Source organism: Lithobates pipiens, unplaced genomic scaffold (genome assembly GCF_037356315.1).
Source record: "Lithobates pipiens isolate NorthernLeopardFrog02 unplaced genomic scaffold, aLitPip1_a1.2 Scaffold_1, whole genome shotgun sequence".
Classification (NCBI taxonomy): Eukaryota; Metazoa; Chordata; class Amphibia; order Anura; family Ranidae; genus Lithobates; species Lithobates pipiens.
The window spans coordinates 214,371,284-214,399,205 of NW_027507685.1; the positions used below are offsets into that span (position 1 = coordinate 214,371,284).

Sequence of the window (27,922 nt, forward strand, 5' to 3'; positions counted from 1 at the left end):
TTGTACTCCTCACCTGGTTGCCGCCACACACGCTTGACACCATCTGAACCAAAAACGTTTATCTTGGTCTCATCAGACCACAGGATATGGTTCCAGTAATCCATGTCCTTAGTCTGTCTTCAGCACACTGTTTGCGGGCTTTCTTGTGCATCATCTCTAAAAGAGGCTTCCTTCTGGGACAACAGTCATGCAGGTCAATCTGATGTAGTGTGTGGCGTATGGTCTGAGCACTGACAGGATGACCCCCCCCCCCCCCCCCTTTTTCAACCTCTGCAGCAATGCTGGCAGCACTCATACATCTATTTCCCAAAGACAATCTCTGGATATGACGCTGAGCATGTACACTCAACTTCTTTGGTCGACCATGGCAAGGCCCGTTCTGAGGTGGAGCCTGTCCTGTTAAACTGCTGTATGGTCTTGGCCACCGTACTCCTCACCTGGTTGCACACATGCTTGTCACCACCTGAACCAAATAAGTTTGTCTCATCGGACCACAGGACATGGTTCCAGTAATCCATGTCCTTAGTCTGCTTGTCTTCAGCAAACTGTTTGCAGGATTTCTTGTACATCATCTTTAGAAGAGGCTTCATTCTATGATGACAGATATGCAGATCAATTTGATGCGGTGTGAGGCATATGGTCTGAGCACTGACAGGTTGATCCCCCACCCCTTCAACCTCTGCAGCAATGCTGGCAGCACTCATACATACATTTTCCCAAAGACAACCTCTGGATATGATGCTGGGTACGTGCACTCAACTTCTTTGGTCAACAATGGCAAGGCCTGTTCTGAGTGGAACGAGTCCTGTTAAACCGCGGTGTGGTCTTGGCAATCTTCTTATAGCCTAGGCCATCTTTATGTAGATCAACAATTCTTTTTTTTTAGATCCTCAGAGAGTTCTTTGCCATGAGGTGCCAAGTTGAACTTTCAGTGACCAATATGAGAGAGAGCGATAAACACCAATTTTAACAAACCTGTTCCCCATTCACACCCAAGACCTTGTAACACTAACGAGTCACATGACACGAGGGAGGGAAAATGGCTAATTGGGCCCAATTTGGACATTTTCACTTAGGGGTGTACTCACTTTTGTTGCCAGCGGTTTAGACATTAATGGCTGTGTGTTGAGTATTTTGAAGGAACAGCAAATTTACACTGTTATACAAGCTGTACACTCACTACTTTAGATTGTAGCAAAGTGTCATTTCTTCAGTGCCATCTAATTTCACACTACGTATGTGTTATTTTTATGTTTCCCGATTTGAATATTGTACCATGTACATTCTTTTATTAGTCTTTTTTCCAATTAAAAAAAAATAGCTCCACAGCTCCAAGGCACTACAAACTGAAAATGCTATTTAAAGCGTTACTAACCCAGGACCCTGCATTCGCTATATCTGGTCTCATAGTACACAGAATATGGAAACGCAATTATTTTAGTAAATATAACCTGCTAAATATCAGCAGTATATAGCAGTCTTGTGACTTAGATCTCCTCCTACAAGCTTTAACCAGGCACTGATTGCACACTGCACTGGCTGTCCTATCAGGATCCAGGACCCCAACCCCCTGCTTGGACAATGCTGATTGGCCCTGTGCTGATCGCATTCCCTCACAAGAAAAAAAAAGAAAAAAACCTCTCTAGCAATACACACAAAAGTCAGCATGTGCAGCCTGACTCCAGTAACTCCCCTATCCGGACAAGTTTTGGAGTCGGTGGAAGGAGGAGAGGGTCTGTGCATACAAGATCAAACAGCCTTTTTACACAATGCAGAGAATTAACCCCTTAGGTTCCACAGAGAGTATAACAAGCATGTTTTACTACATATACAGACGGATTTTACGGTTGTGGGTTTAGTAACACTTTAATTCATTTGTAATATCCAAAGCAAACGCCCCGATCTATCCCTGTCTCCAGGATTTATTTTGTTGAGAAATCACTTTGTAAAACACCCCTCTAGCATTTCTAGCTGCAGCCATCTTGAGTAAGGACAGATGAATTATGTAGCATTTACTTCCTGGAAATCTGCCCTTAGCTCAGGCATGCAGGCAGGGTGGTATCCCTAGCAGATCCCCTGCTGATCGGAATGGAAGACACCCGTGTAGAAGGGCCCTAATGAAATTCCTGAAACGCATGTTCTCACTACTAAACTACTACATTTTGAAGCGGTATGGTAACTCGTCATATTCTGTAAACTTCATTGATAAAATTCTTAGAAAGAAGGGAGAAAAACCTACCCTAATCAGTATTTGTTTTGGGTCAATAACTTATGGAACACGAAGGTCATTTACTGACTATTGAAAATATAGGGAGAAAAAAAAAAAAGAAGAAGGAGGAGGATGGACACAAATTCCTAAACAAGGTTCAGTTAACTCTGCGGCAAAGCCACAGCACCTCCCCCACACAACACTGTGCCAGTCTATGAATCAGAGTCATAAAATTTATTTGAACCCCCCGAGACATCTTATAGCTTTATTTTTCTAGAAATGAGAACAAGAAAGTGATTCATAGTTACATAGTAGGTGAGGTTGAAAAGAGATATCAAGTCCAACCTATGAACCACTTGCCCCACCACATTAGATTGTAAGCTCTTATGAGCAGCCCTCCAAAAAGGAGTTGTAAAGGCAGAAAGTTTTTTTTTTTTTTTTATCTTAATGCATTCTGTGTGTTTTGTGTGTGTGTGTAGCAGCCACCCCAGCACCCCTTAATACTTAGCTGAGCCCCAGCTCTGTTCACGAATCCCTCAGCCATCCGGGATTCTCCCTCCTGGATGAGACACAGCAGCAGTGCCATTTAGACAATCATGGGAGAGAGTGGCGGGGCCGAACGGCAGCCCCCTGTCCGAATGGACACACGGAGCTGCAGCTCAGCTTGGGTGCCCCCATAGCAAGCTGCTTGTGCTGGGGCACTCATCAGGTGGGAGGGGCCAGTAACATAGAAGAGGGACCTGAGAAGAGGAGGATCCGGGCTGCTCTGTGCACATCCACTGCAACAGAGGAGGGTAAGTATAATGTTTTTTTTTTGCTTTTGTTTTTTTATAAATGAAACTTTTCAATACAAGAGGGTTAAAGTGATTATATATCCATATAAATCCTGTATAATAACCCACTGGTGTCCACCCATTTACGTACTGACTTTTACTATTAGGGCACTTACCTGTACAGGCATCCAGCGATGTTCTCATCCAAGCCATTTCTTGAATCAGCTCTCGGGTGCTGGCACTGCCATCTTAACGAAGGGAAACCTGCAGTGAAGCATATTTCCTACTGCGCATGTGCGAATCATGCTGTGCCATGGTGAGGTGAGCCGGAAGGGGGAGCAGGTACCTGCTCCACCCCCCCCACCAACAAAAAGGTGCCAAATGTGGCAGCGGAAGGAGGGAGGAAGTTAGACAAGCGGGGCTTTGCTTTAATTTGATATCAATATTCTAAACAGATAGAGCTTTCTTTTTGTGGTATTAATGCATCACCAATCGCTGTGAGAGGAAGCGGTTCAAAGACTGCAACATGCAGCCTGTATTTACAAGTTGATTGGTTTAATGATCAAATGGCACAGGGCCAATTTCATTGGCGCTGTACCCCAATCTATAAACCGCTGCGTTCTGGTCACAGGGCGCGCCGCTGAGCGTCGTAGAGGCCGTGCACAACCGATGGCAGAGGAAGACTATATGTATACACCCTCCTGCTCCGCCCAGCTGTTTGTATGCAATGGCCGGGGAGCCAACGCAAGTGCCTGGCGGTCGCAATCACTGCCGGGCTCCCGCGGCGATCGCTCGGGGCACAAGGAGAACAGGGATCTGTGTATGTAAACACACAGTTTCCGGTTCTCTGCGGGGAGAAGTGACAGAACGCCTGTTCATATAGAGTATGAACAGCGATCTGTCATCTCCCCTACACAGTCCCCCCCCTTCAGTCAGAACACACACTAGGGAACACAGTTAACCCCTTCCCTGCCAGTGACATTTTTACAGCAATCAATGCATTTTTATAGCACTGATCACTGTAAAAATGCCAATGATGCCAAAATTGTCCGATGTGTCTGCCATAATGTTGCAGTCCTGATATAAAAAAAAAAAAAAAACGCAAATCACCGCCATTACTAGTAGAAAAACAAATAATAAAAATGGCATAAAACTAAACCCTATTTTGTAGACACTATAACTTTTGTGAAAACCAATCAATATACGCTTATTGCGATTTTTTTTTTACCAAAAACATGTAGAAGAATATGCATCGGCCTAAACTGAGAAAAAAATAAAAAATGTTTTATATATTTTTGGGGGATATTTATTATAGCAAAAAGTAAAGGAAATTGCGTTTTTTCAAAATTGTCGCTCTTTTTTATATTTTTATTTCTAGCTCAAAAAATAAATAAAAACCACAGAGATCAAATACCACCAAAAGAAAGCTCTATTTGTGGGAAAAGAAGGACGTTAATTTTGTTTGTGTGCAACGTGCAATTGTCCGTTAAAGCAATGGAGTGCCAAATCGCAAAAAGTGCTCTGGTCAGAAAGGGGGTAAAATCTTCCGGGGCTGAAGCCGTTAAAGTATAACAGCACACAAAAAAATAAATAAAATAATAATAATAAATAAAAAAATTGAGTCTTTAATTGGATAAAGTGCTCCTGGGAGCCAGACACTAGGAAAGCTTTGCCCATGTAATCTTTGCCCAGGTTACTAGTATTATCTGGGGGTCCCTGTAACTGCAGCCAATACCATTAATGAAAAGTTCATGAAACTCATAACTAGACCGACATTAGAAACCATAGCAAACTTGTATTCTTTTGCATTGTAATAATACTCATAACAGTCCTTTGAAGGTGAAGAGTACAGTGGAGGATCCTCCTTTACACCCCAATTCCTCTCACCATTCTCTTGGGCAAACCGGGATGCCTCTAGAAACGTCACCTCTCGCTCTGCTTCCAGATCCTTCTTGTTGCCACATAAGATGATGATGATGTTAGGGCTGGCCAGTGTCCGGGCATCAGTCAGCCAGTTAGTGAGAGAATTGTAAGTCTCCCGGCTGCAAAAAAGAAAAAGAAAAAAGGAGATAAGATGTCAGTTCTCCGAAAGCTGGCATTTCTCAGATGGCAGTGTAACCAACTGATAATGGTGCAAGTGGTTCCCACATTACTAGTATACTGGCATTGCCAATGTATGCTCTTCGGTTCTCTTCCTGTGTCTTTTTGAATATTTTATTAAATGGCCAGATGATGTAAAGGGAGAAGGTTCTATATCTTAATGCATTTTACGCATAAAGATAAAAAAAAAAAAAAAAACCTGTGTAACAGCTATCCCAGCACCCCCTAATACTTACCTGAACCCCATCTCTCTCCAGCGATGTTCACGAATGTCTAAGCTGCCTGGGAAACTCCTCCTGATTGGCAGACACAGAAGTGGTGCCATTGGCTCCCACGGCTGTCAAAGTCAGTCAGCCAGCCAATCAGGGGAGAAAAGGGGTGGGGCCAGATCGGGGCTCCGTGCCTGAATGAATACACAGAGCTGTGACTCGGCTTGGGTGCCCCATAGAAAGCTGCTGGCTGAGGGGCAAGGAGCAACAAAGAGGGACCCAAGAATAGGAGGATCTGGGCGGCTCTGTGCAAAACCTTCTGCACAGAGGTGGCAAGTATAACTTTTTTTTTTTTTCGTATGTTTTTTTTTTTGAAACGAGACTTTACAATCACTTTAAAGTGTTACTAAACCCAGGACTCTACATTCACTATATCTGGTCTCCCACAGTACACAGAACATGGAAATGCAATTATCTTAGTTAATATAAACTGTAATAATATAATAATAATGTAATAATAATATAACCAAGGCCCCTTTCACACGGGACGGATCAGTAATGATCCGCCCAGTGATGATCCGCTTGCTCAGCGGGGATCGCTCCGTTGTCCTCGCTGAGCCGGCGGCAGTCAGGGCGGACTCCGCACACTGTGCAGGGACCGCCCTGTCAGCTCTCCGCTCTCCTCTATGGGGGAATCGGATGAACATGGACCGTCTGTCCGTGTTCATCCGATCCGCTCTGCAGATGGATAGAAAAATAGGATTTTCCTCCGTCTGCAGAATCAGACAATAGCGGAGGCGGACGATAGCGGGTGTCTGCGGATGTTTATCCGCAGACACCCGCTATCCCATAGGGATGCATGTATGTCCGTATTTCATCCGCAAACGGATGGATGAAATACGAACATAATGTCCGCATGCGTGAAAGGGGCCTAATATATAAATTATCTTAGTTAATATAAACCTTTTCTCATCAGCAGTAAAAAAAAAAAAAAAAAGCAGTCTAGCAATATGGGGGACTGTGGAAGAAGGGGAGGATCAGAGAGGACAGGATCAAACAGACAAGGCAGAGGATTAACCTCTTAGGTTCCACAGTGAGCATTTCATGCATACTTTACTGCATATACAGACTGATTTTACTGTTGTGTAACACTTTAAGCTGAACTTGGGGGAATATGGAAAAAAATGACCCTTGCAGTGGGGCACGACCTGCACTGCAAAGTTTACGGGTCTAATTTATGTCTAGGGTTCCATTAAAAAGCAGTTTTGCCTACCATATCCTTGCTCTACTGGCAGTTGGGGCTTTCCTCTTATGCTCTGGCTAGTGGGTGGGCCTTCAGTGTCCTTACAATGCAGGGCTGCTGGTCCTGCATTGTACATTATGATATCACAACTGCAATATTGACCCAAGTGCCAAAGAGAAGAGGCAAGGGCTCTAGAAGGAGGAGCACGAGTAAAGCTTTTTAGTGTAAATAAAATGTGCATTCACCCATTCACAGAGTCAGCTATACTGTTAAAAAAAAAAGAATTTTTTTTTAACTTAGCACACTACTCCTACCTACCATCAGTGGTCAGTATCCAATAAAAAAGTCAAATGGAAGACACATGCTCATGCAAACTCTTTCACCATACTCCCACTATTAGATGACAATAAGGGCCTGTGTCAATGGGCTTTTGTTTGCTTCCAAACAGTTGTGCCTTTTTATACAATTCTACGAGAATAGAGACCCGCTAAGGCCTGGTTCACACCTATGCAGGGTGCAGCTTGCATATTTCAGGTGCATTTTGCGTTTTTCAATGGATGTTTTTGATCCATTAAAGTCTATGGAACCAAAAACCAGAAAAAAAAAGTCCCCGGCGCTTTCCATAAAATGCACAGATGTGAACATGACCCATAGGAAACAGTGTTACACGGACTGTAGTGTGTTTTCGCAAAACTGAAAACGCACTTAAAAAAGAAAAAAAAAAAAAAAAAGATGTGAACCAGGCCAAATGCAGCTCAGAAGGAAATCGCCCGCCGGCCAAACACACCTGTTAATGAATTTTGAATGACCTCAGAAGCATCTCAAACTAATGTCAATGACACCAGTCCTAAAGTATATTATCACAGTGACAGGTCTGCACCTAGAGTGGTACACTCCGCACACTTTGACTAACACCAATCAAAAGCCCACGAGAAGGCAGCTCTTGTATTGGACAGGTGACAGGTACACGTCAGAGGTAGTTTACATTTTTGGGGCCATGCCCACTGGGCATAAGAGGAAAAAAAAAGCAGTTATTTTGGCAGAAAAAAAAATGCTCATATAGAACATTTTTGTACGTGCGTTTATCGTTTCTCCGCCTCCAAAAATGCAACCCAGAAGTGTTTTTTCTGCCTTTAAACTTCGTAATTTTCATGGAGACATAGGAGAACATGGAGCTGTTTCTACAGGCAAAACTCCTGTAGAAGCAGAATTTTCTTCCAGTGTGTATGGCCCCCAAGGCTCGCTTCACACTGCTGCAGCTTGGGATCCGACTTGTGAGGCCCCAAGTCGTGCGACATGTGAAATCCCATTTTAGTCAATGAGAGATGTCCTAATTAGCACTACTTAAGTTACTCCGACTTTAGAAAAGGTTCCTTCTATCCATCTTGTGCCAATAGACATTAATAGAAGTCGCCTCCAAGTCCGATCCTCATTTTAATTGATGTGATTTGGATCTGACATTACAGGAAGATTACACAGACATTCCCTGAAGTTGCACCAAAGTCACCAGGCCAGGTCGCAGCAGTGTGAACCGAGCCTAAGACTTGGGATCCGACTTGTGAGACCCCAAGTCACGTTACATGTGAAATCCCATGTTGGTCAATCAGAGCCGTCTTAATTAGTGCTACTGAAGTTGACTTTAGAAAAGTTTCCTGTACTACTTCAAAGCTATCTGTACTGGTATCCCACTTTTGCCCATAGACTTTAATGGAAGTCACCTCCAACTTGGATCCTCATCCACATGGATGTGTTCTGAAACCGACATTACAGCAACGTTTCCCAGGCATTACCTGAAGTTGCTTCAAAGTTTCACTCAAGTTGCCTGGCAAAGTCGCACTTTTGAGTTGCGCAAGTTCAAAAGCAGTGCGATTTCATGTGCAGGTTGCCAATATCTGTGCAACTTCTTTTAATAGATGTCAATGTAAGTCACACTGAAATCTACAGAAATAGTGACTTTAGTCACAGCAATCTGAACAGTTCCATTGACGCAAATAGGGTGCAACCTGTCCTGTGACTTTGATATGCCAAGTCGCATGATAAGTTGCACTGGTGTGAACCAGGGCTAAAGGTTTTACCCGCTGACCTAATGTAGACAAAAGACTCACCCAAGCTCCACCACACAATTGTAAAGTAATGAGCTGAATATCGGTGCCCAGGCTTGTTGTGTCCCATGGACATCAAAATAGCAAGAAATGCCGGCAACACGATCGCTTCTTACAAATCTTTATTAGGCAATAACAGCAGTGCTACATCTATAGTGCTAACGCGTTAAGGACGGAGCCTTCCTCATTGATTGTGGAAGCTGCCATTCACCCACCGACCTCTCTGAAAAGTTCAGCTGCCAAACTCACATACTGATTTGACAGATTCAACAGTCCGAGTTTAAAGTGGTTGTAAACCCTTACAGACCACTTTTTACTAAAAGCCTATAATAAGGCTGTAGCGCCCCCTGCATGGTTTAGGAGATATCCCCTGTATCAGCATACACTGACGTCCTCGGCACATGCAAACTTAAGCAATGTCCATGCCGTTGCTTCAGCTAGTGTGCCGTTACCGGTGCCTCCCGTGCGAAGGCCAATCACAGCGCTGGAGCCCGCGATATTCAGATGCAACTCCGGGAGCGATGTCTCTGGTCGGAGCCGTGTACGAGGACCGCTGCGGGGGCTTCGATCTCAGGTGAGTATTACATAATGAGCTAGTATGCATAGCATACTAGCTCATTATGCCTTTGTCTTACAGGGTTATTTTTATTTATTTATTTTTTATTTATTTGTGGGTTTTCAACCACTTTAAATTCCATCCACATGCTTACTTGGAATCCACACTTCACCGATTGCATGCTTGGTCTAAAAAAGTGACTTAAAATGAAAGCAAGACACACAGCACTGCTATCTCCTATCCTTAATCAAGCTTAGTGTGTTCACCGGTGCTTTTGGCCACTGTAAGTCCTGTAGAGTCTGAATCCTAATAGAATGCTGCACTGCGGTCAAATCCACAAGCAGATAGCCTTTATTTAAGAAGAACGCATAAAATCTGCACAGAGGGCCAACAAGTTTAGCCATGACTAAAGCTGAATGGCTGAAACGCGTTGGCCCTCCGTCTGGATTTTTTTTATTATACAGGATTTACTCAGCGCCAACAGTTTACAAAGCATCTTACCATGTAGAGAGGGGACAGTACAATTATAATACAGAAGGAATAGGAGGGCCCTGCTCATGGAGCTTACAATCTAAAGCGGGGGGGTGGCGGCACAAAAACGAATAATTGCAGGCAGGGGATGATCTGAAGAGGTGACTTGGGTACGGTTCTTGGGTGGAGGTGGGGTAGGCTTCCCTGAATAAGTGAGTTTTAAAGGCGGACAGGGTAGGGACTGACCAGACATACGGGGGCAAGGAGGTCCAGAGGGTGGGAAAGGCACAACAGAAGTCCTGGAGGTGAGCATGGGAGGAGGTAACAAGGGAGCTAGAGAGCAGGAGGTCCTGGGAGGAGCGGAGGGGATGATTTGGGCGATATCTGCAGACAAGGTTGGTGATGTAGATGGGGGCGATGTTGCGGTTAGTATTTTGAATTTTATACCTTGGGGTAGGGGAAGCCAGTGAAAAGATAAGCATAGGAGCAGACATTTTATGCATTCTTCTTCCAAAACAAAAGGATATTTTGCTTGTGGATTTGACCGAAGTGCCGGCATTACATTAAAGTGGTTGTAAACCCTTTACAAGCACGTTTTGCTACAGGTAAGCTTATCATTAGGCTTACTTGCAGCTACACTGGATATCTCCTAAACCTGCATGGTTTAGGAACTATCCCCTGTATTTGCATGCGCCAACGTCATCAGCACATGCGCACTGAACCAATGGCAGTACACCGTGGCGTTGCTTCGGTTAGACTGTGCTCTTACCCAGTGGCTCCCGCACGCAGTGACATCGTGGCTCAGGCCAGTCACAGCGCCAGAGCCAGCGATACCTGGAAGTAACTTTGGGAGCGAGGTACGAGGACTGCTGCAGGGGCTTCGCTCTCATGTAAGTAATTCATAATGAGCTAGTATACTATGCATACTAGCTCATTATGCCTTTGTCTTGCAGGTTGTTGTTTTTTTTTCTAGAGAGTTTACAACCACTTTAAGAATGGACTGAGAAAGTATGGAAGCCAGAAGACAGCCAGGCAACTAGCATTTTAGAAGACCAGCAATGGCAGCCTATATCTCTCTGTACAGATGTAGAGACTTGTCTGTTGAGCTTTCTCCAGCTCTTATATTTTACCAAGGCTGGACGGATGTAGCCCTCAGCTGCTGAAACCCAAAATCATGTCACGGCAGTAACACCCCAACCCTCCGGTTTATATTATGGCCAAATACCGGTTTGATTGAAGACTTCCATTTGAAGTACATTCCTCTAAGTTTTAGCCCCCCCCCCCCCCCCCCCCAGGGAGAACAATGTGAATCTACACCTCCTTTTAGATGTATATGCATACCACTGACAAACGGCAGGAAATACCACCAGAAAAAAAGATAAACTGGAGACATCCAAAGAGATAGCAAACAAGAATTCCTTGCAACACAACAATCATGACGCAAGCAACACAAGTGTGTCATTTCTCACATCTCTTTCCATCTATGGTAAATGTTGATACTTTATTAGAGAGAAAAAAAAAAAAAAAAGAAGAAAGAAGAAAGAAGAAAGAAGAAAGAAGAAAGAAGAAAGAAGAAAGAAGAAAGAAGAAAGAAGAAAGAAGAAAGAAGAAAGAAGAAAGAAGAAGAAAGAAGAAAGAAGAAAGAAGAAAGAAGAAAGAAGAAAGAAGAAAGAAGAAAGAAGAAGGGAGTACTTCAAAACAGGGAACCTGCGCTGCAAATAAAAAAAAATAAAAAAAAAAATCTACTCTGTTCATACAAAACTCCACAATCACTTTATTACATACATTTATGAAAGGAGGATTTCATAGAAAAAAATAAAAATAATTGTCCATACAAGCCCCCCCCCCCCCCACAGTCTCAGGCTGATAAAAGGATATTATGGGAACACAGGAAAGGCATGTCTACATGCAGCTGTCCATTCCCACAACTGACTGATAGGACTATAGTGACTGGGCGCTGACAGCGGCGTGCGCTATGCTACATATACGCTTCATCTGCAAAACCATATGAGAAAAGTACTCATCCTTTAACCCCTTCACTGCCAGAGCCATTTTTGCATTTTTCACACGTAAAAAAAAAAAAAGATAATTTTATATATATATATATATATATATATATATATATATATATATATATATATATATATATATATATATATATATATATATATATATATATATATATATATATATATATATATATTTATATTATATAATTTTTTTTTATAATAATAATAATGATAATAATAAATAAGCCTAAGATAATGGTAAACTCCCAAATATATTTTTTGAGAGCAGCCATCCTACAAAATAAAATAGTCGAAGTTCCAGATTTTTATGTCACATGAAATTAACAGATTATAAAATGCAAAAATTTCAGAAAAAAAAAAAAAATACACAGTGAATTTTAGAGGACATATAATCACTCAACTGTTTGGTAAATATATAAAACATAAGGTTGCGCCAAGTAAATAGATACCTAACATATCAAGCCTTATGCCTCATACACACACAATGAGATTATCGGACGAATGACCGTCTGTTATTTTTTTTTGCATGTTAATCTCAGATCGAAACTGAAGAGTTTACTAAAGTCACAAAAATTCTCATACAACAGACTAAAAATTCAGAAGTGATGTCATGTGTTGTCGCGTATTTGTATCGCATTTTCGGACGACAACTGTACTGATTAAAATGAAAATCGTACGATCTGGCATTGAACGAAAACAAATTTCATACATGTCCGATCGAATAATAAATCAGATGAACTGTCCTGATCTGCTCTTGAAAGCTCTGTACTAAAGATCAGATTATCCCACGATCGCTCTCAAATCAGGATTTGTCCTACGATTTTCTGATCGTGTGTACAGGGCTTTAAACTGATATTAAAGTGTTTTTTTCTTGTTTAAAAATAATAAACATGTGATACGTACCTGCTCTGTATAGTGGTTTTGCACAGAGGAGCTCGGATCCTCCTCTTCTCGGGTCCCTCGCCGGTGTTCTATCAGATTACAACTACCCATCAAATTGTGCAACGGAAGTGACGTTCTGACCAAAAAATACTTACATGTGGACATCTTACTACACCAAACTACGTCTACGTCTTTAATTTCACTGTAAATTTTAGCAATAAAGTGAGCGTATATAACCACTTGCTTACTGGGAACTTGCCTAAACCTGCCCAGACCAATTTTCAGCTTTCAGCTGTCACTCTTTGAATAGCAATTGCACAGTCATGCTACAGTTTACCCAAATGAAATTTTATATAATTTTTTTCACAGATAGAGCTTTCTTTTGGTGGCATTTAATTGCTGCTGGGTTTTAAATTTTTTGCCAAATAAAGCAAAAAAAACCCTGAAAAAACAAAAACAAAAAAACTCAAATTTTGAAAACAGGTAATTTAACCACCACCTTAACCATCAACACCACATACAATTCATCCGCAGCTGGCTTTCAAACACGTTTAACCCCATATTGGGGAAGCCTAGAGTAAAAATGAAAAAAAAAAAATACTCAAATTTTGAAAACAGGTACTTTTTCTCCTTCACATATGTGCGCTGATGAGGTGGCACTAATGGGTACTGATGAGGTGCCACTGATTAGACAATGATGGGCATTGGTGGGTGGCACTGTGGGCACTGGTGAGTACTGGTAGGTGACAATGGTGGGCACAGCCGCAGCTTTCTGAGTGAGGGACCGATGTCCCTCTGACAGAGGAAGCCAGTGATCGCCTTTTTTTCCCACGAGGAAAAAAAAAAATACCGATTACAGAGCTTCTGTTTACGTCACGTGGTCAGACGTCATTGGCTGACAGCTGATCACATGGTAAGGGTCCGGATCAACCCCTTACTTGGATCTGTGATCAGCTGAGTCTTAGACTTGGGTGATCACAGAGCAGGTCGCACAGACTGCGATTGCTCGGAAGGACATCCATGGACACCCTCCCTCCAGGCAATTAAGGCCCGTGCTGCAGCAGTCTTTCGGCTATAGCGCGGGTGCCAAGTAGTTTAGTTAAATATAGTATAATGGTATCTGTGAAGCTGTTTGGATGTTTCATTTTGAAAGCCTAAAGGTTTAGCACTGAGCAGTGCGGGGTGTACCAACATGGCCTCCGCCATGTGGATGTTACATTTCAAAATGTAACATCCAAACACCATTACGGATGTCAATACACTATTTATATACGCTCACTTTATTGCTAAAAATAACTCCTAAATTCCAGACGTAGCTGAGCGTAGTAAGATGTCCGCATGATCATGACCCGTCAGATCATGAAGTGTTTGGAGCGCATAGAGCATGCACAGCATTTTTTGGTCGGAATGTCACTTCCCTTATACAATCAGTTGGGACGCGGTAATCTGATAGAACACCGATGCTCATGGCCCCTCCCTCCTGCTGAGTGCCCCCACAGCAAGCAGCCCCGCCCCTTCTCTCTCCTCATTGGCTCACTGACATTGACAGCAGTGACAGCCAATGGCCAGAGCCGGAGGTGTGCCTCTGTGTAAATCCAGGAAGTGAACAGGCAGCAGCTTCAGCTACCCACAGTTAAAGTGATTGCAGTCAGACACAGTGGAGGGAGATTTCTGCTGCATATTTGACAACTACAGAATCAAAATATATATAAAATAATATGCAAAGTGGTTGGAGGGAAGCTTCAGAAAGGCAAAAATGGTTTTATTACAAATTATGTGAATAGACTGCTGTTCCTCTTTAAGCTTTGACAATAAACCCTGGAGGCAGATTTGTTTCAATGCAGAGCTCCACCAGATTTTGCACTCTACAGTTTTAGTAAATCAACCCTCATGTCCAAAAACGTCTCCATGGCATCTAGGCAGCGGAGGATGGCCTGATAATTGGCAGAGACCTGAGGTTCTCTCCTGTGCGCACTGATTTAATCAATCAATGAGACACTCACGCCATTTGAAAGTTTGCCCTCCACTCTTGTCTACCACAGAGCATCATGGGATGTAAGTGATTAGCAAATAAACAATAGTTTACTTCCTGATTCTTCTCCTTGTTTTCAGTGCGGATTACAAACAACTCGCTGTTTACATTTAAGTTCTGCTTCCTCCATAAGAAGCATTAAAGTGGTTATATGTCACTTTCCTTCTTCCTACAATCCCCTCTGTTATATTACAGTATGTGCCCCAGTGCATGTTATTTAGCAAAAATATGCAGCTTCATATTAAATTTCAGAGTTCCGCTCGGCGCTCACATGACCTTCCTCCAGTGTCTTCCCAATCTAGGGCTGCAACTAACGATTATTTTCATAATCGATTAGTTGGCTGATTATGGTTTCGATTGATTGGTTAATAACCGTTAAAAAAAATAAAAATAAAAAAAGTGGGTCAAATTGATGTTCATTTTCAACCAGTGATGGGAAAATTTGGAAATAGAAAAATTCTTAGTCAAAGGAATTTTCAGACAGTGTATGTGGTTTTCATTCAGAAATTATTCATTTTAAAAACAGAATGTTAAAAACAAGTGAAAATTTCAAACAAAATTCTTCTCTGAATTTTCTCATCTGAAAATTGATCTGTGTGGTCAGCATAAGGCTCTGTACACACCTATACAGTTTGCTTTTGATCCGTTTCTGCAGTGCTTTTTGCTGTACGTTTTGATTTTTGCGCACGTGATTTTACTGCAATTTGCATTTTTTGCATTTTTTTTTTTGGGCTGATTAAAAAACAAAAATTGCTGCAAAAATGCATTACATGCTTTTCTGCAGCTTCTCCATTGAAGTATATTGAACCAATAAAGCACCGTTGTGCATTAAAAGTCCCTGACCCTTTCAGATATGAACGTGTCCCATAGGAAACCATGTAAATAAACTGTAGTGCATTTCTGCAAAAAGCACCAATAAACACATAGATGTGAACCAGGTCTAAGACCTTTAGTAACATAATGTTGTTAAAAAAAAAAAAAAATTAGCCCTTTACAGTAGAAAAAAAAAAAAATGCAGATAATCACTACTGTTAGGGGTTAATTTTTTTACTGTAGAACTGTGAAAGTAATATTTACAGTAGCGATTATTTGCTCTTTGTACTATAAAGGGCTCTTTTTATTTTATTTTTTAAGCCCATTTTGTTACTGGCCGATTAATCGATGAAAATAGTAATCGATTAATTTCATAATCGATTAGTTGTCGATTAATTGATTAGTTGTTTCAGCCCTATCCCGATCCAACAGCTACAGAGGGCGGGGCCGAGAATACCCAGCTGACGTCAGCTGGGAGAAATGAGGAGAGCTGCGGGTGGTCACGTGATAGATATGAAGCAGCATATTTTTAATAACATGCACTGGAGAACATACTGTAATATAACAAAGGGGATTATAGCAAGAACACAATTTGTGCAACTGGAGGGAAGTGATCTGCCATGACACAGCTGACAGGCAGGGAGGGAAAGGAGGGAGAAGGAGAGACAGATGACTGAGGCACATAAACTGACCACAGTGTCAGGTCTCAGCAGCCATGATAAACTGTGGTCAGTTTACAGGGGGAGGGCAGAACCAGGCAGGATTAGCCAGGTATTACAGGGGGCCAAATTACACAGCACAAGCTCTGTGCTATATAACATGGTTTAATGAAATAGGATCCATTATTTAATTTTTTTGGGGCAACAAACACTTTAAAATTTGTCTACATTTGTCTGCTAGTTTGCCTTCTCCGTTTCATTTTTTATGGAGTCCCAGTGTATTCAAAGTGCATCTGTGTCTTAATGACAGCTTCACTCAGTTATACTGTTCTTTTTTCCCCCTTTTATTTCATCATTAAATACTGTATTATTTGGGGGGGTTTTTGGACTGCTTTGTCATTCCATGGCTCCCACCCACATCTCACATCCACCACAGTGCATCATATGATGTTACAGGAAGCCTGGCAATTGGGACTTTCCAGCCTTTGAAAAATCACAAGAAAAAAAAAAACGTACAGTTCCAGGGCTGCCATGCAGGGGATAAGTGAGGGATGATAGTTTAGGCAAAAAGGAAAATAAAAAGCTTCCTTTCATTATGAAAAGTGCAAATCTGCTAGAAGAGGTAAAGATAAAGAGCAAGAAGTCAATCGGTGGAATGCACAGCATTTCCTAAAACAAATGCGCCCTTTTTAAATCGAGAATGTGACTTCTTAACCCAACCATAGATGGATCAAAATTCCTTCTGAGCTGTGCAAATTTCAATCCATTTATAGGCAGTCGGGTGGTCTTCATGCGATCACCGATGGTTGTATTCTGCTGGAGGGGGGGGAAGGCTCCCTGCCTGCAGAACACAATAGCACTGCGGGAGGGATTCCCCCATCAACACTGAGGGTCCATGAACAATGGGCTCTTATGCCGCGTACACATGATCAAATTGTCCGGCGTACTTAGTCCGGCAAACAATCCGGCGGATAGTCCGGCGGACTTTCTACCAAACGGACTTGGCCACACATGGACGCACGGAAAGTCCGGCGATTGCTAGCACGATGACGTACAGCACGTACGACGGGACTAGAAAAAGGAAGTTCAATAGCTTCCTTTTCGTACTTGCTTCTGAGCATGCGTCATTCTTAGTCTGCCGGACTAGCATACTCACGAACGTATTGTCCGCTGAAACCCAAGTCCGGCGGAAAGATTGGACTGCAAAACTACTTTCTAAGTCCGCTGAAGCCCACACACGATCGGATTGTCCAGTGAAATGCGGCCCGGCGGACTAGAGAATATATATATATATATATATATATATATATATATATATATATATATATATATATATATATATATATATATATATATATATATATATATATATATATATATATATATATATATATATATATATACATATACATATACATACACACATATACACACACTTTTGTTTTTTTACAAGCATTCAGTGTTTATTTCTGGAGGAGAACTGCTCTCAAAAAACGCAAAACCAGGTTTTTTTTTTTTTTCTGCCTCTAAATGCAGAGCTTAAAATATGCCTTTAAAAAGGCCCTAATGTGCATGGACACACAGGATAACATTAGCTGCTTCTACAGGCAAAACACCAAACTCCTCTAGAAGCAGCGACTTTAAGCCCAGTATGCATGGACCCTGAAAGTGTTGATGAGGGAAATCAAGCTATTTTCTTTCCCTCAACCCATTTTTGAAGGAAAGGAAAGAATATTGCACAATGTATGACGGGCCTTACTCCTTTTAATTTCAATTTTATTCCCTTAGGCAAAGCAAAATGACATTGCAAAACACCACATTCCCATTAATGAATGTGTCGATTTAAACAAGGATGCTGCTGCCATCTACTGGAGGAGTAATGATACTGCCATTACGAAAATGCTAGCTGTCTGACAGTTGACTGCACTGGCTTCATACTGCAGTTCAGAAAAGTCAGAATTACACTTTGGTCTCTGGTTGGTGTCTTACAGGATTGAAGCAAATGGGTCAAAATGATAAGCAGCATTTTCAGGTATTTCCAATAATAGCCTCAAGGTTGCGAGTGAAACAAGGGGGGGAGCAAGTTTTTGACCACCGTGGATTGCAACTCCAGACATTAACGTGCCTTATGAAGTGCAAGTATGTATCCCAAGACCAAAGTTTTCCACAGGAGGGTGAGTAGTGATGCAGTGAGGTCATATATAATTAGCATTGTAACAGTGGTTAGGATATCAGCCCAGCGTATAGCGTGGGATATTCTTCTCAGTGTGACCAGTGTTCACTACACTACAAAAAGACACAGCCTAGGAGTATAGTGCATGGACCAACAGGATCGCTCACCCAGCCTGGAAGCAGTGTGGACTTGTATGGATACTGGCTGTAGCTTTCCCGCCTGCACATCTGTTGGATTTGGATCAGGGATGTGGCCGTGTTGCTGGTCAGGCACTAGGTAAGCAGCGGGTGCTGTTTGATGTGATCCAGTCACGTAGCGGGAGGCCACCTTAACCATCAACACCACATACAATTCATCTGCAGTTGGCTTTCAAACACGTTTAACCCCATATTGGGGAAGCCTAGGAGTAAAAATGGGGGAAAAAAAAAAAAAAGAAGAAGAAGGTGGGGGCAAATAGGTAGCAGGAGAGAAGCAGGGAAGCATTTTTTCTTAAATGGCAAGCCAAGACATTAAATTGAATCCTCATTATTAGGGAGGGAAAGGAGGTGGGGAGGCCATATGGCAGAGAGAGGAACAAGAAAATTAGAAAATTTTATAAAAATTGATATAATATAATAAAAAAGTGTGTGTGTATATATTATACACACACACACACACAGAGAAATGTGTGCATCTAGTAGATTGAATTTTCAGCCAAGTATGGCGTCTTAAGCCCCATACACACTATCAGATTTCCTGCTGATTTTTGTCTTCAGATTTACCAAAACCAGGTAGAGCAAGGACCTGTCTGATTGCCTACAACTGAAACTCTTATGCCGCGTACACACGGATTTTAGCTTGTTGGCAAAAAGTCTGACCGTGTGTATGCTCCATTAGACATTTGTTGTCAGACTTTCCACCAACAAATGTTGGCTAGCATGCTCTCAAATTTTCCTCCAACAAATGTGCGTTGTTGGACTTCCAATGGTGTGTACACAAGTCCGTCGGACAAAAGTCCAAAGTCCAAACACGCATGCTCATAATCAAGGATGAGCCAGAAGCGCTCGGTCTTGTAAAACTAGCTTTCGTAATGGAGATATCACATACGTCACTACGTTCGGAATTGTTGGCCAACATTTGTGTGACCGTGTGTATGCAAGACAAGTTGGAGACAACATCCTTCAAACAAAATTCCACAGTTTTGTTGTTGGAAAGTCCAATCGTGTGTACGAGGCTAAAAGTGGTTGTAAACCCTTACAGACCAATTTGACCTACAGGTAAGCCTAGATTTAGACTTACCTGTAGGTGCAAGAAATATCTGCTTAACCTACACGGATACGTACCCTCAGTTGGCGCTTAGTTTTACCTATGTAATATCTATGATAAGGGCACTCCAACATGTAGACTACCCTTGAAGTGGCACAGTTGATTACATTTTTAATCCGATGAACACAGCAGTCCTATCGACATGTCCACATATTTGGCTGTGGCCACATGCACTCAAGCCACCATCCAGCACCCCTAATCAAGTGGATCCCAATGGGTCAGTTCCTGCGAATTCACAGGAACTGCTCACGGGATCAGAACTTCAAGGTGGAGGCAACGATACGTGGCCACTGCAAAATGTGTAGACATGTCGATGTGACTGCTGTGTTTACTGACGCTGGCCACATTGTAGAGTACCAGATTAAAAAAAAGTCATCGACTGTGCCACTTCAAGGGCAGTCTACATGTTGGAGTGCCCTTGACATAGATATTACATAGGTAAAACTAAGCGCCAACTGAGGGTACGTATCGGTGAGCACATCAGGAGCATTAATGTTGCTAACAAGGAGGAGAAAAGGGAGAAGAAAAAGGGACACGTCTCCAGTAGCTGCACACTTCTTTGATTTCCATGGTGGTAAAATCAGAGGGAATGAAGGTGAAGGGTACCCTCAACCTGCAACCACTATTCTCCTACAGAAGAAGAAGATATGGATCTATCGCCTCAATACACTAGCTCCAGCTGGCTTAAATACAGAATGCAACATTTATTGATCGCTAAGAAGCCATACTTGGCTTAAAATCCAAAAACAATCTACTAGATGCATATAAATACTCTAGCAGGCACATTGCCTATATGCTTTTTGTTTTCGCTTTTGTTTCTACTTGATTTTTTATTGCCTCATTTTTTTGTTCTTCTCTCTGCCATATGGCCTCTCTATCTCCTCTCCCTCCCTAATAAGGATTCCATTTAATGTCTTGGCTTGCAATTTAAGAAAAATGCTTCCCTGCCTTTCTCCTGCTACCTATTTGCCCCTTTTTCATTTTTGCTCTAGGCTTCCCCAATATAGGGCTAAACTTGATTGACGAAAGCCAGCTGCAGAAGAATTGTATGTGGTGTTGATGGTTAAGGAGGCCTCTGGTGTTGAAAGCAAATAACTGCACTTCCTTTCATGCTTTTTGGAGAGTATAAATAAAAGCTCACCACTAGCCCCCCCCCCGCCCCCATCCCTGAAAAAGCTCAAGCTGATTGGGCGAAACTAGTCGGTAGTCACAATATCACGTGAATGATGCACTGCCGTCTCCATAGATGTCGGCTTGCCAACCGGCACAAGCTCCCATGAATCTGTAAGTAACAAACGGCACTCATTTTAACTAAGGGCGCCTGACCAGCAACACGGCCACATCCCTGATCCAAATCAAACAGATGTGCAGTGGGAAATCTACAGCCAGTATCCATGCGAGTCCACACTGCTTCCGGCTGGTGAGCGGACCTGTTGGTCCATGCACTATACTCCTATGCTGTGTCTTTTTGTACTGCAATGAACACTGGTCACACTTAGAACAATATCCCATGCTATCCTGTACACTGGGAATATTCCTCATCTATGGTGTTTAAACAGTGATTTCACTTCACCATATAGTGTCAAGTGCTCCATTACCCCAGGGATGTTATGTTGACATATGCATGTGTATGGATTTTTGTGACCAAACTGCATCTTGATCAGACAACGTTGTCTATTTTAATTCATTTTTTACTGAGGTGTTGGTGATGGGATTTTTATCTGGTGTTTTTTGCATTACCATTTGATCTTTGTGTATTAAAGTTCCCTTATCTATAAGCTGCATGGTCCCTAGTAATTACTGCAGGTAAGGATCTCTTTTCAAAATGTTCCTTTTTTAGGTTTCTATTACAGCCCAACTCCAGGTCTGGTGTTACTCTAGTTTAAAACCGTTCCTTTGGGCCAAGCTGGCTCAAACAAACTATTTCCATTACTAAGAAATGTGCTCGCTGTCAGCGCTTTATACATGGTATAAAGCATCAGGTATCCTCACCTCCAGGACTTCTCCAGAGCTGCTCTCATCCTTTGGAACTACCTACCCCAATCTGTCCGACTACCTCCTAATCTATCCATCTTTAGATGAACCCTGAAAATCTCTCTTCAAAGAAGCATATCCTGCTTCTAACAAATACTGTGTTTTGACGTTCCCCATCAGCTAATCCCACACAGCTATTACCGTTTGTATCACTTGACCTTCACTCTTAGATTGTAAGCTCTAAAGAGCAGGGCCCACCGATTCCTCCTGTACCAAATTGTATTGTAATGTCTGCCCTCATTTTGTAAAGTGCTGAGCAAACTGTTTGCGCTATATAAATCTTGTAAAATAATAAAGTGTACAGTATACAGCACTCTGTTCCACCAACGGTACAGGACTTTTTCACAAACAAAATTGATTGCTGAGCCCAGGAACCATCCAGCGTTGGCAGCGTTTTCCCATAGAGATAAGTGATGGCAAGATGGCCACCGCTAATCTCTATACCCTTGGAGGAACAACGTCATACATCAGTTACATACATCAGTTCTGGTTCTCGGGCCATGTAAACATGATTTTTTTTTACTTCCATACTGCGCAAAGTCCAGCACTCCTCTCTTTTTTTGAAAAAAAATAAAAAAAACAGTAACGTTTGCCCAACGTTTTTTGTATAATGTGAAAGGTGAGGTTGTGCCGAGTAATACCAAACATGTCACGCTCTAAAATTCTCGTCTCGTGGAATGGCGCCAAACTTCGGCACTTATAAATCTCCATAGGCCACACTTTAAAACAAATGTCCAGGTTACCTGTTTAGAGTTACACAGGTCTTGGGCTAGAATCGAATGTTCGTGGTGATACCTCACATGTGTGGTTTGAACGTCGTTTACATATTTGGACGCAACTTACGTTGCGTTCACTTCTGCGTGCTCGAAGGGGAACGGGTGAGATTTTTTTTTTTTTTATTGATCATTTTTATTTTACTTTTATTTTTACACTTTCCCTTTAAAAAAAAAAATTTTTTTGGATCACTTCTATTCCTATTACAAGGAATGTAAACATCCCTTGTAATAGGAATAGTGCGTGACAGGTCAACTTTATGGAGGTCCATAAAGACCCCACATCTTTCCTCCAGGCTGCCTGGAAGAATGATAGTTGCTGAACAGCTGCTAGGATTGTTCATTAATGGTGAAGGGAATCACCAGCTGAAAAAAAATAAAAAAAATTTAAAGCAAAGCAAAAACTCAGATATCACCACTGAAAGCCCAGGCCATCATATGACGGCTTGCGGTATGGAAGTGGTTAACGTAAAAGATCAAAAAACTTTTTGATCTTTTGCTTTTAACAGCCCTTTCACACAAAGCGTCTGGGCCTCGGCGGTAAGGGGCGCTATTCTGCCGCTAGCGGGGTGGTTTTAACACCCGATAGCTGCCGAAAATGGGTTAAAGCCTCCCACAAAACGCCACTGCAGCATCGCTTTGCCGGCGGCACTGCCCATTGATTTCAATAGGCAGGAGCGGTGTATTCACCGCTCCTACAAAGATGCTGCTTGCAGGACTTTTTGTGATGTCCTGCCAGTGCAGCACCCCAGTATAAAAGCACTCGGGCTTTCACACCGAGATTGCAGCCGAGGCTTTTTTCAGGCACTTTACAGGCGCCATTTTTAACTCTAAATCGCCTTAAAAATGCCTCCAGTGTGAAAGGGGTCTAAGGGTAGAGGCATAGGTGTGCCCACACCCTAATCATCCCTGTGCTCGGTCAGTGTTTCACGCCTTTTGTTAGTGCCGACTGCCTGCAAAATGTCTGTCCTGTCCCTGTGCAACTCTGTCACCACCACTGGGGTTGGGTCCTGCCAGCAAAAACAGCTGTGCTGCGAGTGGGAGGTGATTGAGCAGGGAACTAGGACCACAGCCTATGGAGTAACTCGCCACATTTGCCGATGTAGGTTCTATAGGTCCGGCTGCAGGTCCCGCAGGTGCCGGCGGAGTGATCTACATCTGCACTCTCCCCCCCCCCCCCGCCTCTCTCTCCCTTAGAAGCAGCGGACTAGCAGAGCCTGGAGAGCAGCAGACGAGTGGCTGCAGCCTGCTAGATCAAGGCGAGTGAGACAGCACTGAGCAGGGCACCTGGGCCCAATCTATATGAATCTTACCCTGGCTTGTCACTAAATATATATATATTTATTATATATTTTTTTTTGAATTGTATTATATTACATACAATAATAAATTCAAAACTATATGAACCCTGGCTTGTCAGCAGAAAAAAGTGCGCAAAATATATATATATATATATCTCAATCACACACACACACACACACACACACACACACACACACACACACAACGCCTTTGGTATAAAAAATAAATCCCAAGTGTATATTAAACACTTCCCATATGCCCACACCTGTAAAGGGAAAAGGCATATGAAATACCTTAGAATGAGGCACGGACATCTCACTCGGTCCCTGCCCAGGGAGTTGACATGTGTCTTCCGGGTATCGCGGCCCCGGCGCTGTGAGTGGCCGGAGCCGCGATGTCGTCACTGTGCGCATTCGCGGTGTATCGACTTCCTGACAGCCTACCATTAAAGTTCATGTGAGTGTAAAAGGCAGGCGTCCCAATACTTTTAGTAATATAGTGTGTGTGTGTGTGCGTGTTTGAGTTTTGGGGTGCACCCACTAATGCATGAGGCTGGCACACCTATGGGTAGAGGAAAGATTTGGGGTATTTTAGACCCCCAATCTCGCCATAAAGAGGACCCGTCATGCTGTATTGTTAACGCAAGCAATTTAAAAAAAATACAAATGGGAAAAAAAAATAAAAATAAAAAAAAGGCACAGTGTAAAAATGGGAAAAAACAAAACAAAAATTATTTAAAGCGCCCTCCCTTCTGTGTGCACAGTAGTTAACGCTTACATAGGTCATGTCCTTATATGTAAAACGGTGTTCACACCACAAATGTGAGGTATTGCTGTGAACGTTAGAGAGAGGGCAATAATTCTAGTGATAGACCCTCTCTAAGCCCTTGTACATGCGGTCGGAGATTCCGACGGAATGTGTCCTATCGGACCGTTTTGACGGATATGCCGACTGTGTGTGGTCTCCAGCGGACTGTTTCCGTCGGAATATCCGACGGACCAACTTTTCCATCTTGCCGGTAAAATTTTCCGACAAAATGCTCCGATCGGACATACTCCGATCATGTGTAGCCTACTCCGACGGACAAAGTGCCACGCATGCTCAGATCAAATTCCTAGACCAAAGATATTGGCTACTATCCTGAACGTATCCCGTCGTAACGAAATAACGTCACCACGTTATGTACAATGGGATTTTCCGACAACTTAGTCCGACCGCGTGTATACAACATCACTTCCGGAATTAATCCGTCGGAATCACTCCGACAGATTTGGTTGTCGGAATCTCCGACCGTGTGTACAAGGGCTAAGTCTAAACTAAAAAATTGCAACGACCACTAATTATATATATATATATATATATATATATATATATATATATATATATATATATATATATATATATATATATATATATATATATATATATATATATATATATATACACATACATACACATATACATATACATACATATATATATATATACACACACATACATACACACACACACACACACACACTTTTTGCTAGAAAACAACAAATTTAAAGGAGGAAGTAAAGTCTTCCTTTTTAATTGAAACTACAGGTAAGCCTATAATAAGGCTTACCAATACTGTAATTATCTCCTAAACCTGCAGCGGAGAAGCCGGTGACGTCACCGGAGCACATGCACTGGGCTCTGAATGGACTGAGCCAGCCATTCAGAACTCTGTGGTGCAGGAGTGACGTCATTGCTGCTCAGTCATTCATACAGCTGAAGCCCACAAACCTGGAAAGAAGACCAGGTGAAGATGGAAGAGCTTCTGCTGGACGGCTTTGTTTTCAGTTAAGTGTGCATACTAGCACATTATGACTTTGCTTACAGGGCATTTTCACCCTCTTCCTGCCCAGGCAAAATTTCAGCTTTCACTGTCGTTGCACTTTAAGGCTCTATGCACACCGGAGCTCATAAACTGCAGTTTATTGGAGTTTGGGCTTTTTTCTGAACGCCAGAAATTCGCGTTCAAAGTGCCGTTTTTCACCGCCAAAAAACTGCAAACGCTGATAAACGCTTATAAACGCTCATAAACACGCGTTAATTATTGTTCGGCATTCTATTTTTTCAATGCATTGTGGGATTTTTGGAGTGTCCTCTGTGTATTTTTATTGAAAACGCTCATAAACGCTAGTACAAAACGCTGTTAAAAGCAAGTTTTTCAACCAGCGTTTTCGGCCAGCAATCCAGAAAAATGGCATCCAGAAAAAGCTTTTTGAGCTTCAGTGTGCATGGAGCCTAAAATGACAATTGCACGGTCATGCAACACTGTACAGTACCTCAAATTAAGATTGTTAGAATCTTTTGAGACAGATGGAGCTTTCTTTTGGCGATATTTAATCAATCATCGCTGGGTTTTTTTTTTTTTTTTTGCTAAACAAACAAACAAAAAACTCCCAAATTAAAAAAAAAAAACAACAACTTTTTTCTTAGTTTTCTGTTATAAAACGTTGTAAACAAGTAATTTTTCTTCCTTAACGATGTGAGTCGTTGAGGCTGTACTTATTAGCACCGATGGGTGGCACTGATGGGAACCACTGATAGGGCACTGATAATCAGTGCTGCCTTTCAGTGCTTATCAGTGTAGACGTCTCCTGTGTTCACTGCTGCTTACCAGCTATCCTCATGCGCTTTCAGCGTGAGCAGAGGAATGCCGATAACTGCCGAAATCCTGTTTACACTGTGATTGGACACAGTTGATCACCTAATAAAGGCTGCTGTGATTTTCCCTTTACCCTGATCAGTGACCGGCTGTGTCTGAAGGACACAGTGAAGTGATCACGGCGCTCCTGATGCGTGCGGAGGCAGGGTTCTGGGAGGACGTCAATAGACACCCTTCAGGAAATGTGCGACTGTGCTGTAGTCGTCATTCAGCAATAGCGCAGTCGGCAAGAGGTTAAACCCACATTTTTTCTTTTGGTGCAGTTCACTACTACTTTCATTTTCTCTAAAATCTCAGGATGAGGTGTGCTCTAAATGTGATAGTCTACAGCAGTGATGGGGAACCTTGGCACCCCAGATGTTTTGGATCTAGATTTCCCATGATGCTCATGCACTCTGCAGTGTACTTGAACATCATGGGAAATGTAGTTCCAAAACCTCTGGGGTGCCAAGGTTCGACATCACTGGTCTATGGGATCCACCTTAGTCTATACTCTACCACTTTAATTTGTCACTCGCTTATGTACAATCTACTACTTCATCCAACACCACCCTTTCCACAGTTAAACAATTCCGCTGTACAAGGGTGGCTATGCTGCTCCTCAATAGAGACAGTGAAAGAGTGCAGCCTACATAGATAAATCTGATATATTGTGTGGGATTTACTACAACTGGCGCACACAGAACCTGGTGCAGCTGTGCATGGTAGCCGATTAGCTTCTAACTTCAGCTTGTTCAATTGAGCTTTGGCAATAAAACCTGCAAGCTAATTGGTTACAATGCAGAGCTGCACCAGATTCTGTATGCAGCAGCTTTAGTAAATCTCCCCCTATTGTGTCAGCAGGGAATGACTCAGATTGATCACAGTTGTCAATACTTCACATAAACAGCATGTGACATGTTTGTGTCCAAAGCTTGTCTGCAATCATATGACATTGAGAACTGTATCCAGAGCAGTTAATGATTGTCTTTGTTGGGCCAATACCAAACAGCACTCAGTAAACCCCAAGAACAAGTCTGACCAGAATGTTTGTACACAGGACGGGCGCAGGCGAGACACCGCGTCTCCTGGGTGCACAAAGCTGGTTTAAAGAACCTTTCTGACGGAGAAACCCTAATCTAAGAGACGACAAAATAAAAAAATAAAAACATATGCTCACCTTGCAATGTCATAAACGAGCAGTGCCCCTGCTGCTCCTCTGTAGTAGCTGCGGGTAACAGATCTGATAAGAGGAGACAGGAATTAAAGATCAAATCACATGTTCTCATAAACTGCATATCTTATGAACTTGCATCATTTATTAATGATTAATGTTTATGAAACATTCCCCTTCCCTCCCCCCCCCCCCTCAAGCAAGTCACAGTTTAATCTCCCATCAGGACTTTATTGCTATGAGCTCAGCAGGCAGATCTCCCCCGATCTGCAGTCCCTGTGCGCCATCCTTGGCTCTGCTGTGCACTCTCTTACCCCTTTTGTGTTGTTTTTTTTGCACACGTTCAGGCCTGAAGACTGAATATACCCCAAAAACATATTTTCTGAAGGCAGACACCCTAGAAGC

The 27,922-nt window shown here is 42.4% G+C and overlaps 1 protein-coding gene across 1 annotated transcript in view; it reads right to left on the reverse strand.

The window, feature by feature from the left end:
- RAB4B (RAB4B, member RAS oncogene family) overlaps window positions 1-27,922 on the reverse strand; it is a 54,830-nt gene that overhangs the window by 11,391 nt on the left and 15,517 nt on the right. Inside the window, exons 4-5 of the mRNA XM_077482174.1 lie at window positions 27,524-27,586; window positions 4,870-5,024 (exon numbers count right to left, since the gene is read on the reverse strand). Of these exons, the coding sequence (XP_077338300.1) occupies window positions 4,870-5,024; window positions 27,524-27,586 (218 nt within the window). The remainder of the gene's footprint in view (window positions 1-4,869; window positions 5,025-27,523; window positions 27,587-27,922) is intronic.